At 38.8% G+C, this 21,431-nt stretch overlaps 1 protein-coding gene across 1 annotated transcript in view; it reads right to left on the bottom strand.

Moving 5' to 3' along the window:
- Positions 1 to 21,431, bottom strand: part of KCNH8 (potassium voltage-gated channel subfamily H member 8) — a gene marked incomplete at its 5' end in the record, with an annotated part of 235,657 nt that overhangs the window by 77,604 nt on the left and 136,622 nt on the right. The window contains one exon of the mRNA XM_080675534.1: positions 8,490 to 8,687. Within this exon, the coding sequence (XP_080531660.1) occupies positions 8,490 to 8,687 (198 nt within the window). The remainder of the gene's footprint in view (positions 1 to 8,489; positions 8,688 to 21,431) is intronic.

Below are 21,431 nucleotides of genomic sequence, written 5' to 3'. Positions count from 1 at the left end.
GAAGGAAAGTATCATGTGTTAGTCATCTTTGTTTCCCCAGCACAGTACCTGGCATAATTTAAGTGTGTCATAAATATTTATGAAACTGAAGTGAATTTCTTGTAGTTTGGTAATTTCTTTAAGAAGTTTTATAATTGTAAGCAATAGCTTAGAAAATTGATGATGAGCGGTTTGGTCCCACGCCCATCCCTTCGCCTTCATCCCATTCTGCAAAAGCAATCTTTTACAATTATTTATTTTAATCTTATTATGGTTATCACCAATAATTTAGACAGTATGGTTTTGCTTCTATTGCTTGACTTATTATTTTTTAGACGACACCTAAAAACAACCTGATATGAAAGGTGAGAACTAAGCTCACTGCTACGTACCTTCTCATCCCACACTTGATAGTTATATCATTAGCTCACCTGTCATGATTTTACAAGGTAAAATTAATATCAAAGACGCACATGAGAACATTTGGCAACTTCTAAATGTACAGCTCATTGAGATTTCTCAAAGTGAACAGACCTATAGAGTAACCTACCCCCCATGAGTAAACAGGATATTGTCAGCACCTTGGGCCTCCTTTGTGTCCTTTTCACAGCCACTAATCAGCCCCCATCATGAAAGATAGACACAGTTATGGATTATACTAGTATTGCAATCAATAAGCTTTGCTTACTCTTGAACTTTCTCTAAACAAAGTCACACAGTATGTACATTTTTGTTTTTGGCTTCTCTGGTCAGCATTGAATTTGTAAGATTTGTCCATGTGGTTGCAGATGTAATAGTTCACTCATTCTCATTTCTGTATAGCACAGATTTTCAACCATTGTGCTGCAAGAATTTTTAAAACATCCATTCCCTGACTATTTAGTCAGGGGACTGACCTCTTTTTCCTTAGATTGTCAAATTAAAAAGGGACAACCAACACAATAGTAGCTGTCTGGTGTGAATGAATTAAAATTATATCTGTTTTTCTTGTGTGTGTCAGATTGACAAAAAGTATATTTTTTGGTGTGCTGCAGAATTTTAGTAATTAGTTTATGTGTGCCATAAGATGGAAAAAGTTGAAAATCACTGCTCTATAGTACTCTATTGAATAGTTATTTCATAATTTACTTATTTATTCCCTTAAGAATGGACATTTTCAGTTTGAGAGTCTTATAATAATGCTTCTATAGGTATCTACATATATGACTTTATATATATATATGTACGTGTGTGTGTATATATATATGTATATGTATGTATGTATATATATATATATATATATATATATATATATATATATATGTATATGCATTTTTTTTGGATATACACTCAGAAGTGGAATTGCTGAGTCACAGAAAACAGGTATGTTCAGCTGTGGTAGATATTGACAAAACTTTCATACCCATCAACGGTATAGAAGTTAAGACGTTCTATATCCTCTCAGTCACTTAGGGTTCTCAGTGTCTGTAAGTTACCATTCTGGTGAATGTCAATGTTATCTAACTTTGATCTTAACTTGTATGTCCCTCATGAATGTGTAGAGCACCCTTTTATATGGTTCCTATCTATTTGGATATGGAATTATATATATTTTTTGCCCTCAGAAAACTAATTGAAAGTTATACTTTGAATATATAAATGTGAATGGACATAATTATGCTCATCTGTGTGTGAATTTTTTTAAAGCTAGGAATGTACATACCAAAATCTTACCGATGTTCTGATCACAGATTATAAGTAATTTTTCCCTCTTTGCTCAATTAAAAATTATTTTTTCTATAATATAATTTTTCTAATTAAAAATTTTTGATTCATTTTTGAACAGTATGCTTTTATTTCTCTCCAGGAAATTCACCAATTGCTTCAGTTTAAGAATAGGGAAATAGTGAGTGGGTTCACAATTATTTTGTAATTCCATTTCAGTTGTCTTAGCAAACATTCAATTCTTTTCCAGTGTGGATATATTAAAAAATACTCATTAGGATGTTTTTCTCCCCTATTAAAATTCTCTGTTTTTCAACTTAAAGTATATGAGCTCCTCTTGAATTTTTGCAAATTAGTTTTCTTCACTTCAGTTTGATTCACATTGACCCTTGGTAAAGTTTCAGAGTAGAACAAACAAAATCCTAGATGTCATTTTATAGAGCAAAAACAAAAATCTTCTTAATAGATTAATATTTTGCTGCCAACAAAGAACTTCAAAGAGGTGATGAATATTCTCTGCCATCCCAGTTTCTCTTTAGATATTTATGTAATTTCAATTAATAAATTTTATAAACCCTCTTCTAGATAGCTACACAAGTGGAGTTCTATTTTAAAACTGCTTTTAAAATTTTTATGCATTTTTGGGTTGTCTGCTCTTTTCTTGTTGACTTGTAGAAGTTCTCTAATATGATAGCTAAGATATAAGATTCCTGTCAGATGTTTGCAAATATCTTCCATCCAGTGGTTTGCCTCTTCACACTCTTACTAATGTGTTTTGATAAACAGAAGTTCAATTTAGCAATCTTTCTTTTATGATTAGGGCTTTTTGTATCATGTTTAAGAAACCTTTGTCAAATCCAAAGTCATAAAAATATTCTCTTAAATTACCGTTTAGAAACCTTATTGTTTTCTCTTTCACATTTAGATAAAAACTTATCTGGACTTAATTTTAAAGTACAGTTTTTAGAGTTTCATGTAAATTTGACCCAGTAACATTCATTGAGAGTATCATCATTTCCCCTTTCCACTGCAGTGTCACCTGTGCTATAAATAAAGTGTGGGCCTGTTTCTGCACTATCTTGTATTCCACTGGCCTATTTGTCGATTCCTGAGCCAACGCCATACTTTGTTTATTACTGTAACTTTCTAATAGATCTTGATATCTGTAGCACAGATCTCCAAGTTTGTTCTTTATGATTGCATTGACTAATTTTAGCTCTGCATTTCTACTGATTTTTAGGAACAGCTTGTCACTGTTCAAGCACACACACACACACACACACACACACACACACACACATATATATATATATACAAACACACATTTCCTGAGATTTTTATTGGGATTGCAGTGAATCTTTAGATTAATTGCGTACAACTAGTATCTTTTTAATATTGAGTCTTAAAACCATCACCATTGCATATCCTTCCATTATTTTAAACCATTTGTAAATTTTCTCACTAATGTTTTGTAGTTTCCTATGTAGGTAGCATTGCACATTTTAAGCATTTATTTCTACTTTGATTTTTTTATAATCTTTTAAAATTTTATTTTATAACTATTAGTTTTGCCACTTACAAGTGAGCACTGGTTTTGCACCCGGATAATTTGTTCAATAAGCACTTAACAAGTGACAAAGTGAGGTTATCCAATTATTCCCCCTATCTTTAGGCCTTGTGGCCAGCATAGCGCCTGTTTTCAGTGAACAGCAGGAATACTTTATCCCTTAACAATTTATGATTCAAAGTCACTCACAATATAGTAGGTGGATCAATAGAGAATAACTTTAATTATTTAACAGATTCTTTGAATGTCAAATTAGTAGGTTAAGCCTTAAGCATTTGAGCATTTCCCAAAATTTCCACCAGGAGTAGAAGAAACATGGGCAAATATTAAATAAATATAGACTGTGTTTATTTGAAAAATGATTGTCATTTTGCTAGGCTGAAAGATGGGCCATGAAGAAGAATGGCAATTATGTATGTCATAATACTGGGTATTAAACAGCTGCCAGCGGGTCTGGCACAGGGTAGCTCTTCCGAAAATGAGAACTCCTGTTCTCTGCTCCCCAGGCTATTACTACCACACATCAGCCAAGAGCCTGTTACAATCACTGCGGTCCCAAAATGCTACTTCAGCAACTCTGCCATAAGCACTGCCTTTTCAAGAAATTCTTCCGATCCGTGGCCCTCGTTTCTCACTGCTTCTGAACTTCCTAAGTGATTTGGCACTTAGCATTCACTGCCTGGTATTCTTTTTTTTTTTTTAAATAAATCTTTATTCAGATTGTTACAATTGTTTCTCCTTTTTCCCCCCATAGCTCCCCTCCACCCGGTTCCCACTCCACCTTCTGCCCTTACCTCCCCCCCCCCCACTGTCCTCATCCATAGGTGTATGATTTTTGTCCAGTCTCTTCCTGAACCCCCCATACCCCTTTCCCCCTGAGAATTATCAGTCCACTCCCTTTCTATGCCCCTGATTCTATTATATTCACCAGTCCATTCTGTTCCTCAGGTTTTTAATTCACTTGATTTTTAGGTTCACTTGTTGATAGGTATGTATTTGTTGTTCATAATTTTTATCTTTACTTTTTTCTTCTTCCTCTTCTGAAAGAATACCTTTCAGCATTTCATATAATACTGGTTTGGTGGTGATGAACTCCTTTAGCTTTTTCTTATCTGTGAAGCTCTTTATCTGCTCTTCAATTCTGAATGATAGCTTTGCTGGGTAGAGTAATCTTGGTTGTAGGTTCTTGCTATTCATCACTTTGAATATTTCTTGCCACTCCCGTCTGGCCTGCATAGTTTCTGTTGAGAAATCAGCTGACAGTCGTATGGGTGCTCCCTTGTAGGTAATTAACTGTTTTTCTCTTGCTGCTTTTAATATTCTCTCTTTGTCTTTTGTTCTTGGCATTTTAATTATGATGTGTCTTGGTGTGGTCCTCTTTGGATTCCTTTTGTTTGGGGTTCTGTGCGCTTCCTGGACTTGTAAGTCTATTTCTTTCACCAGGTTGGGGAAGTTTTCGGTCATTATTTCTTCCAATAGGTTTTCAGTATCTTGCTCTCTCTCTTCTTCTGGCACCCCCACAATTCTGATGTCGGTACGCTTGAAGTTGTCCCAGAGTCTTCTTACACTATCTTCAACTTTTTGGATTTTTTTTTTTGCTTTTTGCTTTTTCGGTTGAGTGTTTTTTGCTTCTTTGTATTTCAATTCTTTGACTTGATTCTTGCATTCCTCTAGTCTGCTGTTGGGTCTCTGTATAATATTTTTTATTTCAGTCAGTGTATGTTTAATTTCTAGTTGGTCCTTTTTCATATCTTCGAGGGTCTCGTTATATTTATCGGCCTTTTCTAGGATATTCTTGAAAAACCTTATAACCGTGGTTTTGAATTCTATATCCAGTCGTTTGTTTTCCTCCATTTCTTTCGTTTGTGATCTGCTTCTTTGACGCGGCATTTTCACTGCTTCCCTGAGTTGGTAGGGTAAATTTGTGTGCTAGGTTTCCTATGGCCCAGTTGGTCGGCCTCCCCAGTAACCTGAGGTGGACACTCTTGGTGCACCCCTTTGTGGACTGTGTGTACAGCCTTGTTGTAATGAAGTCTTGATTGTTGTTGGTATCACTGGGAGGAATTGACCTCCAGGCCAGTTGGCTGTGAGGATCAGCTGTGTCTATGCTGGGAGAAGTTCGGTGCTGGAGACAGCCTTATAGGATTAGACTTGCCAAATTGCAATAGCCTCTATGCTCAGCTTGGATGGGGTGGAGTCTCAGGGCAGAGCAGACAGTCTTGGCTTCCCATTAGCCTTGCCCTTGCACTCACTCGTAGACCTCTGCCTTCCCCAGCTCCCGAGTCTCCGCCCTAGAGTCCAGACTCCCCCCACAAGAGCGTGGGTCAACAGGGGCTTGCCTGGAACTGGGGTTCAGTGCAGTCAGAACTGGGGCTCAGTGCAGTCAGGAGCCTCTGACTCCCTTCCACTAGGCAAAGCCTGTGGCAACCTCCGCTGCCTTTGTGCACACTGGCACGCACGCGCCTTCAGACCTCTGCCTTCCCCGGCTCCTGAGTCTCTGCCCGAGAGTCCAGACTCCCCCCACAAGAGCGTGGGTCCCCAGGGGCTCGCCTGGAACCGGGGTTCAGTGCAGTCAGAACTGGGGCCCAGTGCAGTCAGGAGCCTCCGACTCCCTTCCACTAGGGAAAGCCTGTGGCAACCTCCGCAGCCTTTGTGCGCACTGGCACGTGTGCTCCTTCAGACCTCTGCCTTCCCAGGCTCCCGAGTCTCCGCCCGGCTCCCGAGTCTCCGCCCGAGAGTCCAGACTCCCCCTGTAAGAGCGTGGGTCCCCAGGGGCTTGCCCGGAACTGGGGTTCAGTGCAGTCAGAACTGAGGTTCAGTGCGGTCGGGGGCTTCCTTCCCCCTTCTGCCAGAGAAAGTCAGCCAGGCTCTCAGCCGCCCTTCCTCTCTGCGCGCACAAAGACCCTTTGCTGTACCTCCAATTCTCTGTGAGCTTTTCTCTTTCCTTCTAGTTGTAGAATTTTCAGTCAGCCAGCTTTCCTGTGGTTCTGGATGGTGTTCGTTCTGTCTTTTAGTTGTAGTTTTGAAATTGTTGTGCGAGGCAGCAGTTTAGGTGCTTACCTATGCCGCCATCTTGGTTTCTCCCCACTGCCTGGTATTCTTAAAATTCTTTCCACAGCCCAGTCGGCGTGGCTCAGTGGTTGAGCATCAACCTATGAACCAGGAGGTCATGGTTCAATTCCTGGTCAGGCCACATGCCCAGGTTGTGGGCTCGATTCCTAGTGTGGGGCACGCAGGAGGCAGCCAATTAATGATTCTTTCTCATCATTGATGTTTCTATCTCTTTCTCCCTCTCCCTTCCTCTCTGAATAAATAAAAATATATTTAAAAAACAACAACAAAAACTCTTTCTACATATTTCAGCCTCTCTCTTCCAAACTGGATCATAAGATTCTTGAGGGAAGGGTCTGCTTTATGCGTTTTTTATTTCACCATAAGCTGGATCCCTCTGTTTAAAGCAAGGAAGCTGGTAGGAGCCATCCTTGATTATAAGGTTTGAAACTCAAAGTGATACATGGGATTAAAGCCAGTAAGAGAACATAAATTAACAGGCTTTGGGGAGAATACTGTGGGACAATAAATAGTAATAGAACACTGGTCTAAGAGGATTGCTTGCTTCATCTAGATAGACATCCACATCTCCTACTGCTCTGTGACAGCAGTCTTATAATTCAGTCATTTTCCATTTATGTATTTAAAGACACAGATAAGTATTCTTCTGGGTTCACACCCCTTGCCTTTGTTACTTACTGGTTGAAAAGCATTGGGAAAGTTACTTTATTTCTCCAAGCTTTGGGTTTGTCATCTGAAAAATTGTGGATAATAAGAGTATCAATCCTGTATCAGGAGGTTCAGAAAAGAGAATGATACTGAATACTTCAACAGAGGGAATTTACTGTAGAGAGGTTGTTTTCCCTGGTGTTGGAAGGCTGAATAAGCAAAAAGAGTGGAGAGGAAACATGTCTATAACTGAAGGAAGGGGCTTCTGCCCTTGGAGCTGGGTAAACAAAGGGAACAAGTGGGGTTATTGGAACATAGAAGCCCAGAGGAAGAGCTGTGAGGAGCCACAAGGAACCAGGGCTCTGACTTTGGATGTGGGGACACTCGCAACAAATGCAGGGGTCTCTGAGAAGGCCCAATGACACGGGGTGGGGGTGGGGGGTGGTGGTAGTATCTGAAAAGGCTGAGGGCTGGAAACATTCGCTGCTGATTGAGATGGCCTGCCACCAATCAAAGGTTCATCATACACATCAGAATCCGGAGGCCCCTTCTCCCTTTCTCCTGCTTTTCAGTCTCCCTCTGGCTCCCCCTATTGGCAGAATTAACTAAAATTGGCTGGCAAAGAAGAATGAAGTCTGCTGAGTTCAAATCCCAGTGTACAAAGCAGAGTACAGAAAGTACATTCTGTTGTACCTACTGTCTATTTCATAAATGGGATCATAATAGTGCTCAACTCTTAGATTTGCCTTAATAACTACTTAGCGTATTGTGGTTGAAGCATTTAGCACAGAGAATGGAGCATAAAAACAATAAATGTTAACTATTTATTATTATCATATTGGTGTTTTTCATATTGTTTTTATTTTTAGTTAAGTGATCTATCAAACATCCTTAACTTACTCTATTAGTATTAATAAAATTTGATAAGATGGATCTGTTTGGGACTATAAAATGGAGTTTCCTGTAATTTAAACTTATGTCATTCACAAACACTAGGGGTAAACAGCATGGAGAGAAAACAAAGTGCCTGCCCTTTGAAAATCAACCATCAGCCTTAACCGGTTTGGCTCAGTGGATAGAGCATCGGCCTGCAGACTCAGGGGTCCCAGGTTCAATACCGGTCAAGGGCATGTACCTTGGTTGCGGGCACATCCCCAGTAGGAGGAGTGCAAGAGGCAGCTGATCGATGTTTCTCTTTCATTGATGTTTCTAACTCTCTATCCCTCTCCCTTCCTCTCTGTAAAAAATCAATAAAATATATATTTTAAAAAAAAGAAAAGAAAATCAACCATCAGGTACATGGTTTCTTCTTCATCTGCCCAGAGAAAATGGAACTCTTTGACATCACAGACTTTCATTGCTAATCTCTATGTGTATTAAAATGTTTGTCACTGATATCTTAAATAGTGCTTTTAGACTCTTCCAATGTAAACCAATATATTTCTTTATGTTTTAGGACAGAGCAACAGTTTGGCAGACACTCATTGATTCCTTGGCCTAAAAGAAGAGTTTCCCTTACCACCAATCAGCATGGTGCAGATGGAGAAGATCTTTTCTGCATCGGTATTAGCAGAGACGTTCCCAAACCCAACGCTGGTGAGGCTGCTGAGTGTGAAGTACAGGGCTGCAATATAGGCACTTCGGATCGACGGGCCCCCCAAGGTATTGTTGCCATAGTACGGAGACTCCAGTCTCTTTCCCAACTCATGGAGCCAACCTGCAATAGAAGAAAGAATGAGAACTGAAACCAAAAGGTGAAGTCTCAGTATTAACACATGGTCCAATGATAATGAACATTTAGGGGATGCACGAATTTGCTTAGGAGAAGGAAGTTAAAGGTAAGGAATTAGATTTCATTGCTATAACAGCAAAAACTTCACTTTATGCAACTGTTATATATAATAAAGCAGAGAAATACGCATTCAAGAGTGGATCTATGGTCAAAGCTAAACAGGTGACTTTGATGCAAGAGACTATCTGTGGAGACTGCAAATAGCATTGCTACTCTCAGTAACTGTGTTGTATATTTCATTAGTGGTAAAGCTCATTTCTCAATTGGAATTTTAAGAAACAAAAAGGTCAAGTACATGTTTTTTCAAAATTTTAAAATTTTATTAAATTTGTTGGTTTGACATTGGTTAATAAAACCATATAGGTTTCAGATGTACAACTCAATAATATATTGTCTGCATATTGCATGTGTGCTCAACACCCAAAGTCAAGTCTCTTTTTGTTCCCATTTATTCCCGCTTTGCTCACTTTCACCTACCCCACCCCCTTTCCCTCTGGCTATCACCATACTTTTGTCCCTGTCTTTGTGTCATATATATATATAAAATGATTTTTTGCTTAGTCCCTTCACCATTTTTTCACCCAGCCCTCCAACCATCCTCCCCTCTGACAGCCATCAATCTGTTCTGTTTCTATTTTATTTAAATTATTTTGTTGATTAGATTCCACATGTAAATGAGATCATATGATATTTGTCTTTCTTTGACTGGCTTATTTCACTTAGCATAATGATTTCCAGGTCCATCCATGCTGTCGTAAAAGGTAAGATTTTCTTTTTCATGGCTGAGTAGCATTCCATTGTGTAATTGTACCACAGCTTTTTTATCCACTCATCTACTGATGGGCACTTGGCCTGCTTCCAAATCTTGGCTATTGTAACTAGCGAGTCAATGAACATAGGGGTGCATATATTCTTTTTAATCAGTGTTTGAGCTTCTTCAGATATATTAGTATTCCCAGAAGTGAAATTGTTGGGTCATAAGGCAGTATCAGTTTTAATTTTTGAGGTAACTCCATACTGCTTTCACAGTGGCAGCGGCCATATGTATTCCCAACAACAACACACAAGGGTTCTCTTTTATCCAATATTTATTGTTTGTTGATTTATTCGTGATAGCCATTCTGACAAGTGTGAGGTGGTATCTAATTGTGGTTTTTAATTTGCATTTCTCTGATGATTAGTGACATTGAGCATCTTTTCTATGTCTATTGGTCATCTGTCTGTCCTTTTTGGAGAAGTGTCTATTTAGGTCCTTTGCCCATTTTTAAATTGGATTGTTTGGTTTTTTTTTGGTGTTGAGTTGTATAAGTTCTTTATAAATTTTGGATATTAATCCCCTTATCAGATGTAGCAATGGCAAATATGTTCTCCCATTCCGTGGGTTGTCTTTTCATTTTGTTGATGGTTTCCTTTGCTGTGAAAAAACTTTTTAGTTTGATATAGTTCCATTTGTTTATTTTATTTTTCTTGTTTGGGCTGATATCTAGTTATCTTACAAGTCTTAGTTCATGTTACCTTCCTAAGGAACCCGTTTCTGCAATTTCATTCTACTACTTGGGGGTAGAGAGGGAAAACTGCACAAATAAGAGGCACCTATAATAGTATTGAATGCCCCTCCCTACAACTGGGGTGTATGTGTCAAAACTTGTCAAATTGAATGATTTAAATATGTGCAGTTTATTGCATGTAAATTATAGTGTCATAAATCTGTAAAAAGCTATATTAATAAAGGTGGAAAATAGTAAGTGTGATATTAATAATAGAATGGAAGCACAACACAAAAATCACTTTATAATCCTTTATTAGAAATACTAGTGGCCCGATACACGAAATTCATGCACAGGGGGAGGGGAGTCTCTCAGCCCGGCCTGTACCCTCTCCAATTTGGGATCCCATCGGGCCTTAACCAGCAGTTGGATATCCATCTCGCAATCTGGGACCTCTGGCTCCTAACCACTCACCTGCCTGCCTGCCTGATTGCCCCTAACCACTTTGCCTGCCGGGCTGATCACCCTAACTGCCCCCCCTTCTGGCCTGATCACCTGCAACTGCCCTCCTGTCAGCCTGCTCGCCCCCAAGTGCCCCCCCGCCCGCCAACCTGCTTGCCCCCAACTGCCCCACCCCCATCAGCCTGATCGCTGCTAACTGCCTCGGCCCCACCACCATGGCTTTGTCTGGAAGGTCTCCCAGTCTAATTAGCATATTACTTCTTTATTAGTATAGATTTTGCCTTTTAAGATTTTATATTTTAAAGTACTCTCACTCTTCTTTTCTTTCTCTGTATGTGTGTGTGTTACAAAACACTATGATAATTCAGCTCAACCTACAGGATTCATAAGACTTTTGTTAAGGGATGCTACTCACTGACCACAACTTTCTTATAAACTCTTCATTTAATGGCTGCCCAAGAAGAGATGAAGTCATTACACTTATTAAGTAGTAATAATGTTGTCATTATCAACTAAAGGTAGAAATTATGGAACTGGTAATTAAAATGCAAATTTGAAACACTAGGAATTCCTTGAGACCAAGGAGAAATGCTTAGTAGCAAGTACTATGCCCTATTCATCCTGCGTCCCCAGAGAAGTGTTTCTCAGCCTTGATCTTGCCTTAGAAACATCTAACGGGCGTGTTGAACATAGCCAGCTAGCCAGGTCCCATCCCTGGAGTTTCTGGTCCAGTACATGGGGAGTCTGGGGAGATGGGCTGAGAATTTCCCACATGATGTTGATTTTGCAGATTTAGGAGATCATGCTTGAAAACCACTGCTCTAGAACAGTGGTTCTCAGCATTGGCTGCAGCTAGAACAGCTTTTAAAAAATCCACTGCTCAAGTGCCACCTCTATTAACTGAATAAAAATTCCCAGTGCTTAGCCTAGGTTTTTTTTTTTTTTTTTTTTTTTAAGTTTCCCAATACACTCTAACATGAAGACAGAATTTAGAACCACTATTCCAGTACTCAGTAAAGCACCTGACAATAGTAGAATTTAGTAAATGTTATTTTAAAAAGTGAATGAATGAATGAATGGATAAATGGTTCTTGCCCTCTGTGATAGTGTAACAGGACAATATTGATGCAATGTAGCAACACACGTGGATTTTTAAATTTGTACTAGATTTATAAATAAAGTATAATGACTATATGTTTGGATGATAGAGAAAAATTATAAAATGTTAAGTTATGCATTGTAAAAGATAATGCCATTAGTAACCCATGACCATTTATGTTGCCTGTAAATGTTTTGTGAAAGGATAAAGTCTATATTCAAGCACAGATTTACATCTGGACACTTCCATTTATAGGATGTAGGACTGACTAACTTCTTTTAGTTTCATTTTTCTCATTTGTACAATCAGAGTTACTATTTAAACCACTGTTACTGGCAGAGGTTTAGTGCATGATATCTCTTCCCCCCCCCCCCCTTCCTTCTGTTACTTAAATTAGAACAGAGAAAGCACAAATTTCAGAAAGGCAAGAGAAAATATGAGACTAGCAGTGAATTGGAATGGAAAAAGAAGGTGCTGACTAAATGTAATGTATTTGGTAGAACCTAGGGGTGGCAGGTGATACAAGTTAGCGTTTCTAACTAATAGAAATGAAAGGGAGAAAATCCAGGTGACAGCAGTTCTTAAAATTTGGAAAGTTTTACACCCATTGGTGAATCTGAAGAAAACCTGGTCTTTTTCTTAGAACAAAGTACATGTGAGAACACAGGCATGATTCTGTGTACATTTCAAGGCCTCCTGAAAAGTACATTTCCAGTCCTTTCGTAAATGTCTGGTCCAAAGATCCAGAGTAGAAAGCTCTGCTCTAGAATTTTAAGTGAGGGGATGGAGGAAGTGATAAAGTGTGATTTGGTAACTTAGTTTAATCTTTTTTGGAAAAAGATTTAGAAATAAAGGTAACAGTCAAGATTAAAGAGGGATCACAAAAGCAAATCAACTGTGTGCATTAAAAGCATTACTGAGATATAGATGTATATATATGCACTGTGGGAAGAAAGTTGAGACACAGGTAAAATCAAGAAGCAGAGATGACATCTGAATATATCATTATACTTAGGATGGAGATTTTTGCAGAGCAGTGCTCTTACATGCATTTGCCCTAAGTACTGTCAAGTATGGACAACCGTGGGATGCCGAATGGCTGTGCGTTGGCTATTTCCCATGTATCTTTTGAGCTGTGCTCTAAAAGGGTGTCTGTCACATTTCTGCTAGACAAAGAAGTGATTAGAGGAGCTGTCCCTTTGTCCCATATTGGTCATTCCTGCTAATTAGTGGGAAGTCTGAGCAGCTGAAAAATGTTATTTTGCCCAGAGAGTAAATATTGCATGACCTAATTTTTGTTTTAGTTGATGCATAGAGAGGAACAAAACCCCATGATAAAGCCACTGCTTCCTCTCAGCTGAATCAGCTATACAATTAGACCATGAATTACCAACTGGACCCATCTATTGATCTTGAGCTGAATTAAATTGTTCTTACTTCTGGAACCCAAACTTTTCTCATTTAAATAATAAAATTATTTAACCAGTACATTTGGTTAAACTCCTCAATTGGAACAAAAGTGACACATTTAAGAATTTTTTGAATCAAATCAGTTTTTATATAATTTGATCTCCTTAATAAAATAGGATAAGAGTTTGTGTTAGGACATACCGATAATATTCTCACTCCATCCCTGTTCACTTACATATCTGTGAAACTGTCTCAGAAGTGATTCAGGGAGCAAAACATAGGCAAACAGCAGACCTACTTTTGTTGATATCTCTTTTCTTTCTAGTCAACTGTTCTATTTTTAGAAACATCTTGTTTTTTAAGAATGGTTGCTACTAAACTGTGTTATAACTGATGGAGCAGAGCAATAATGCTGCTAAAAAAATCTGGTGACATGGAAAGGAGGTAACACCCACAAATCCGGGGCCTGGCTCTGTGGGCTAAATAAAACTTTTTCACAGAACAGCTCGTCTGAAATGAGAACACATGTTCCACTGTCACAAGACAACATGTCACTGTACTGTACAAAAGAAGCAATTTAACCAATTTGGAAGTCGCTCTTTTTTTTTTTTTATGCTGGAGAAACTCGTCTCTAAATGAAGGGATGTCCTAAAACATCCCTCTGTCTGCTCCTGCTCAAAAATTTTTTTCCTATAGAACATTTTGAAGGAAAAAGCACACACAACATCAAGTAGAATCTAAATATACTGAATACACTGCCATCTGAAAAAAAGATAAAAGATAATCCCATCATTACTAAAATAGATATTAATAGAGAAGATTTATGAAATAAATATCAATTTCAAAGATACAATGACTCTTAATAACCATGCCCAGAAGAGCCTGTAATTTGGCATGATAATTCAATCCATTGCATACTTATCCTGGGCTCAGTATTTTGCTTAATTGCCTACTTTTAACTCTAAATGGGAGTCTCTTATTTTACTCGTTAGGTTTCCTACAATAATATGCTTACTTTTACTGTGCATATGTGTGTATGCAGTTTCTATGGGCATGACCTGCTTTATACAACAGATATGTCCCTGAAAAATTTAGTTTGTATTAACAGCCGGTAAACTAACAGATATTTTAGGCTTAATGAAAGAAATAGAAGCAGGTTATTTAGGGAAAGCCCATGGTTGAATCTCTTTGGTCATACAAGATACTTCAGTAATATGAAAAACCATCCGGTAAAATATAAGCTTCTTAAATCAGATGTATATGTGTATATAAAGTTGTGTTTGTATGAATAGAAAAAAAGAAAGCATCAGCACATGCATAATCACATCTATAATTCAAAATGGTGTTTTACTTAATTTGGTATGAATGAACCAAGTTGTAATAGGGTTTAACTAGAAGCAAGAATGGAGCCCATGTTAGGGTTTTCTCGTTTTTAGGTTGGCATACTGAGTTCTTCCTGTGTTCCAGACTCTGTTAGGATGACGCATCTTCCATCTCATTTATGTGCACTAACCCTATGGAATAGGTACAATTATCATCCATATTTTAATTCATTATTTCATTAATCATTACAACAATTTAGAAATTATCATCCCTGAGAGATTGAATGACTTGGTTCACAGTAACAGTATCAGGATTTTAATCCCGATTTGTATGCGGTTAGAGCCCAAGTTCTTGACCACTATATCATAGTGCTTCACATGCTAAGCTAATAGACCCCCAGGTCACTAGTGTTGCGATATAACTAAATGCCTTTGCAAACGAGGTGCCATTTATTATTATGGTATACATAGTTGGTGAAGAAAGATGCAGTCTTAGCTGAGGCTCCCCAGAAGCAGACGCTGAGACAAGGCTTTAAGTATAAGTAATTTATTTAAGTAAATATTTTAGGAGAGAGTGGGGCAAGGACATAGGAAATGGTAGGCAGGCAATGAAGTATGCTTAGTCAAGTTCCCAGTAGAGGCAATTGGAACTTTATCCCATTGGGAACCTCTGGGACCAGCAGAGAACACATACCCTTTTGGAGCAAAGGAATATATGTATCAGTGACTGACTACTGCTCCTAGGAAGTATTGATTTCCCACCAGTGCCATTCCTGCTAGCAGAGGAGCCCTTCACAGTGTGGGACAATGCCTCAGGCATAGACACAGATCTTAAGGCTGAGAATCATACCGATTGAGAGGACATGGTAGAGTACCAACAACATTTGCAACAGCAGCCAAAACTTACCAAATGCCAAGTATTTTGCTAGACTTTCATATAACATTATTTTCATCCAACTCTCACAATAACTCTAGTATTTTTTATTTTGTTTTGTTTAGTTTTAACTGATGAACTCCCACAGAGAGGTTGAGCAATTTTCTCTCTTCTTTTAGAAGCTATTAGAACTCAGAGGAAAATCCATAACTCTCTAACTTAGACATTCATGATCCTTCTATTATACTACACTGCTTATAAAGTGGTAATCATTTAAAATTATCATTTTAATTGTGCTTGTTGAAACCATTATTAAATAAGTTTGCTTTTCCAGTGCTCACTTTTGCTTAGAGTGGGGAAATGTGTCCCCAAAGCACAGATTGTATGAGAGAAAACAGAAGAACTACCCAAATATAACCCACAATGTAGATATGGGATAACATTATTTAGAATGTGAATATTACTTCAACAATGATTAAGAGGTTTCTAATGTAAATTCTAAAAGCACAGAAAATACTATGGTTAATATTTTCTTCCTCTCCCTCCTTAATTCTGAAGAACTACTTAATCCTCTTGGACTTCATTAAGGTAAGGCATGGAAAAGCAGTGTGATCCTTGTGAGTCATAAGGCTGGCCAGGCAGTGGGAGACAATGATTGCTGTGGGTGGGGCACAACCTGAGAACTTCTTAGGTCTCTTCAGCCTTTGTACCAAGGGTCTGAAGTGTGGACCGCTCAGTTGCAGAGGTGATTGAAAGATTTCAAAATGTGTCTGAAGTGAGTGTGTGTGCGTGTGTGCGCGTGTTCATGTGTGTGTGTGTGTGTGTGTGTGGCAGGGGGTTGTGATGGTGTGGCAATGAAGACCCAAAGCATTTGTGAGGTATTGTATTTACTGTTACTATTACTCAAAAAGAGTTTTAACTCCAAACAAAATATTAAAGATCTTGAGATTTCGTCTCTATTGTCTCTTAAAATATCTACACTTTATAGCATTTAAGTAATATACTTATCTCCATTTTTTAAGTTTCACCTAGTGCCTGCCACTTGTTTTTTGTTTTGCTTTGCTTTTTGTTTAAATAAACTTTATTTTGAGTTAATTTTAGATTAATGCAAAAATTGCAAAGATACAGAGAATCCCTGTATATCTTTCACTCACTTACCACTAATGTTAATATCTTAACATCTGTCAAAACTATGAAATAAACATTGGTACATTACTACAAACTAAACTGAACTATCTATATTTTAATTTAAGAAATAGAATTAAGGAGAGGTTCGGAGACTTAGATTCCAAAACTTACTCTCAACCTCCCACCCTGACCCCATTTTATAGGATCAAAGATAAGAGCTGAAGGGCACAAGGCTGTAGTGGTATTTGATACTGATTTGTTGATTTCACAAGAAGGAGGCATCAGTAAATCTGAAGTCTCATTTTTGACAGAAACTTCATTAGTTAAAGTTCCTGCTCACCTCACACTTTGATTCTCTTAAATTAAGAGGTGTCTTACATTTCTGAAATTGTATAACCTACTTTTGAGGTAAAAGTCTGAAGCAAAAAAAAAAGTCATAAAATAGTAGAGATTGGACTTTGAGTAGGAAATAGGGGTCCTAACATTAAGTAGATGTAGAGCCTTTATGCATCAAGTAGTCTTTTTGGTCTTCCACTTTTCAAACTTGAGCATGACTTGAACAAACATGATTGGACTGAGCAATCTCTCGGTTCTTTTTCAGATCTTATTTTATGAAATAAGATTCTGTAATGTTTCTTCACAAATGGTTGGTTTTTTAAAGCAAAATGTTTGTGTAATAATCCATGATTCTGTGAATTCATCTTTTATTTGTTTTTAATTATTTGAGTGATGACCCATCAGCAGATATTGATGGGATAAGGATGGAAGGTTTTCACATTTGGACGCATGTATCACTTCTGCTCTATTTCCAATGCTGAACAATTTTTCAGAGCAAGAAATATTATGTGCTATTAGTACTGTCAAGAAAAAAAAATGCCACTTGTGCAAAAACCAGTCCAGAGTTTGCCAGTTCTTCAAAGTCTATTTAAATTTGAAGTTTATATAATAGAAACTTCCTGAATATTGATTACTAAAGTATGGCATTTCACTTAAGCAATTATTAATTGAAAGATTATACACTATTGCAAACTGCCAAATTAGGCCATCATCATACATACCAACCCCCCCCCCCGCCCAAAAAACCCCCAAAAACAAACAAACAAAAAACCCAAACAAAAATACACTAGAAAGAATGAGAAATGTGAAACGACCCCAAAACTACAGTTGAGCAGCTATTGTAGATTCTCTGATTGATCCTAAGAAAAGGCAGAACAGGCCATCTGTTTCCAGCCAATGAGGGAACTTCCAAATGCCTCTCAAATCTTAGCTAAAAAAAAGAGAAAATTCTAACAAAGATTATGCTCATGGTTATGTTAAAAGAACATAAACTATGAACTATTTGCACTTAACCTTCCTACATAAAATGCTCATACAATCCACAGTGCTTTCAGATCTGTGTCTCAACATGGGCAATTTTCCATGAATAAGTGCTCTGGTGTCTCTAATGGCATAGTGAGTTTGTGGGACATACATTCATGCATGAGCTCAGAGTACCATTTACAAAGACCCCTTGTCATTGAGTAAGAAAATTCTAATCCCAAACACTCATCTCTTATATCTACATCAGGAGAAAAACCTGTTCAAGGAAGATAAGATGGGATAAAAATAATTGATTCCAGCCAAATTATTTTATTGGTATGCTAAAGTTTATTTTCATTAACTGCACCCAATTTCCTTTCTGTCCTCTTTTCTTTTAAAGATTGGAAGTTGGTGCAAACCTAGGTAAGAAAAATGGATATACAGGTCCCAGGTCTGCAATCCATTCTTAATAGTTGCCTGGAGGTCATTTAAGTGAGGACAGGCTATTGACAGCCATTCAAAAGGAAATCTCAAGTTTCTCTGGTTTGAAGAACCTCAAATTAAAGTTCCAGTTACATTTCTTCCAAATATGTTAGAGGAGCTACATTTTCTAACATCTCATTTATAAAAGTAACTCTAAAATAAATTAGACCGCAGAATATGCTGGAATGTTGGAGTCAAATACCCTACTAAAGAGTCCTCTGGAATTTACTTGCTATTGATACTGTTGTAAAGGCATTTTCTTCAAATGTCTAGGAAATGCCCAAGTCTCAAAATGAAACACCAGCGTTGAGGTGTCAGCTTTTATTTTCCTTCAGAAGAGTTGAGTAGGACTCTTAAGTCTAGCAATGCATTTGAAAACATATAACTAACTTTGTTTGATGGTTTGATGGGGTGTGAAATACAATAAGTAGTGGGAGTTTGCATGAACATTCAAAATGAGTTTTTAGCCAGTGGGTGGCTGAGTGATTGGACTTGAAGGAAACACAGGGCAATGGGCTTTGCCAGAGAGACCTAAATTTTAAAAATGAGAAGTAGGTAGAGTATTGAGAGATAACAAATAGAGAAACAAGAAACACAGGAAGAACGCACAAGAGAAAAGTGTCAGAGGGAAGGTGGGGTGGGCGGGAAGAGATTAACCAAAGAATTTATATGCATATATGCATAACCTATGGGCACAGACAATTGTGTGGTGATGGCCTTGGAGGGGCAGGTGCAGGATGGAGGGGTCAGTGGGGAAAAAGCCACAAAGGGGATATCTCTAATACACAATCACATCATTCTTGGAATTAAAGGATCTTATATCATTCCTACTTACAAATTCCACTTTCCATTATGAGGTATTGAAGACATGAAATGGGTAGGACATAAGCTCAGGAGAGTTTCTGTCATCAATTTGCTTTGCCATTACTTGACTCATTATGGTAAAAACTAGAGGCTGGTGCACAAAAATTCATGCACTGGGGGCGGGGGGGGGGAGAGGAGGGGCCCCTCAGCCCAGCTTGCGCCCTCTCACAGTACAGGACCCCTTGGGGGATGTGCGCCAAGCAGCAGGTGACCAGGGAGGAGCCTGAATCGGGGCTGGGCGCCACACCGCTCATGCTTATCCCGGCCCACTGCGCCTGCTGCCACCGCTTGGTAGTGCGGCCACGGAGTCAGGAGAGGCTCCCATTGTGGCAGCTGCACTTGCCAGCCATAAGCCCGGCTTCTGGCTGAGCGGCACTCCCCCTGTGGGAGTGCACTGACCACCAGGGGGCAGCTCCTGCATGGAGCATCTGCCCTCTGGTGGTCAGTGCACATCATAGCGACTGGTCATTCTGAGTTAACAGTGGCTTAGGCTTTTATTATATAGACTAGAGGCCCGGTGCACGAAATTCATGCACAGGGGTGTGTGTCCCTCAGCCCAGCCTGCACCCTCTCCAATCTGGGACATCCCTCTCACAATCTAAGACTGCTGGCTCCCAACTGCTCACCTGCCTGCCTTCCTGATTGCCCCTAACCGCTTCTGCCTGCCAGCCTGATCACCCCCTAACCACTCCCCTGCCAGCCTGATTGATGCCTAACTGCTCCCCTGCCAGCCTGTTTTCCCCTAACTGCCCTCCTCTGCCGGCCTGGCCATCCCTAACTGCCCTCCCCTGCAGGCTTGATCGCCCCCAACTGCCCTCCCTTGCAGGCCTGGTCCCTCCCAACTGCCCTCCTCTGCTGGCCATCTTGTGGTGGCCATCTGTGTCCACATGGGGGCAGCCATCTTTGTGTGTTGGAGTGATGGTCAATTTGCATATTACTCTTTTATTAGATAGGATAGTATGTTTTAATATCCTTATTTGTACATTTGTGGTTAGAGACCATACATTGATCCACCCAATGTGCTGAATACTTTATATATAATTTAATCCTATATTGTATAATTTAATTTCTTATAACTCTAAAAGCTAAATGTTATAACATGAAAGGTTGATATTAAAATACTAGTGCTTAGATTAAAGCAAAAACAGGACCAAGAACAGACATTTGTTAAGGAGAAGGGCCAGCTTTTAAACCTGGGTTTGTGTGAGTTGTTAAGTCTTTCCACTTTTTAGTATGCTGTGCCACCTCCTCATCCTTCTTGTCGGTCAGTGCACTCCTTATTGACTTCATCTCTTTCAGAGAAATGGCTGCCCAGTGGATTTTTCTCTGTAATTACTCTTCCCTCCACCTGCAAGTGGAAATTTCCCATTTTGTCTTCTGCTCAGAGCCACCTTCATCTAGGACACATTGTCTGGAGACTTGGTGTTATTTTTATTTTGGGCATGAAAGCTTTTGTGATGTTCTTCATCACCACACCACACCCCCTGGTAGAAGTTCTAGTTATGATTGCAAAGGTATTTGGAGGAAATTGATGTGTTAATGGTCTGTGCATGCAAAGGGTTGGGTAATATAAGAGCTTTTTGGAACCACAGACTGAACTCTCACAAACATCCCAACACTTCATTTTCCAAGAATAGAACTCTTTGGTTACCCTCTTGCAGACTTTGCAGAAGACTTTATATAGGTCAGACCTATGTTGTGAAGAAATTAAAGACTCTATAGCTTTTGTTTTTTCTTACAAGAATCCACTCTCCTATGTAATTTCTTAGACCTTAAAAATATTGACAAACTAAACACTCTGAACCATGTTTTAACCATTCCATTAACTGACATTTGATTTTTAATTTCACCTATAGACACCAACTCTCAGCTGACAAATCCATTACTTGGCAACCATAATGCCCTTTTTATGGATGTGAACCAATGGAAATAGGGCAAAAATGGTTTAGTCTCCAGCCAAGTACACAAAAGCTGGTTTAACTCACAGTGCAATCAATGTACAGTATATAGTTTATTTACACATTTGCCTAAGCCTTGCCATAAAAATCTGGGAAGAAAATGTGTTTAGGTTTCTATCAGATGGTATCCTCTTTAGTCCAGTTTCTGGAAAACATGTTTCAAATTCCCTGGGGCAGCTTTGGTAGGTGTCATTCAGGGAGAAAGCTGAGCAACTTTGGGTGCATACCAGAGGTGTCAAGAGGCACACAATAATGGGAACAGGGAAATCCATGAACACCAACA

The sequence above is a fragment of the Plecotus auritus genome (genome assembly GCF_963455305.1).
Source record: "Plecotus auritus genome assembly, chromosome: 6".
Taxonomy (NCBI): Eukaryota; Metazoa; Chordata; class Mammalia; order Chiroptera; family Vespertilionidae; genus Plecotus; species Plecotus auritus.
Note: the sequence above shows the minus strand (reverse complement) of the source record. Positions and strands in the feature narration are given on the sequence as shown.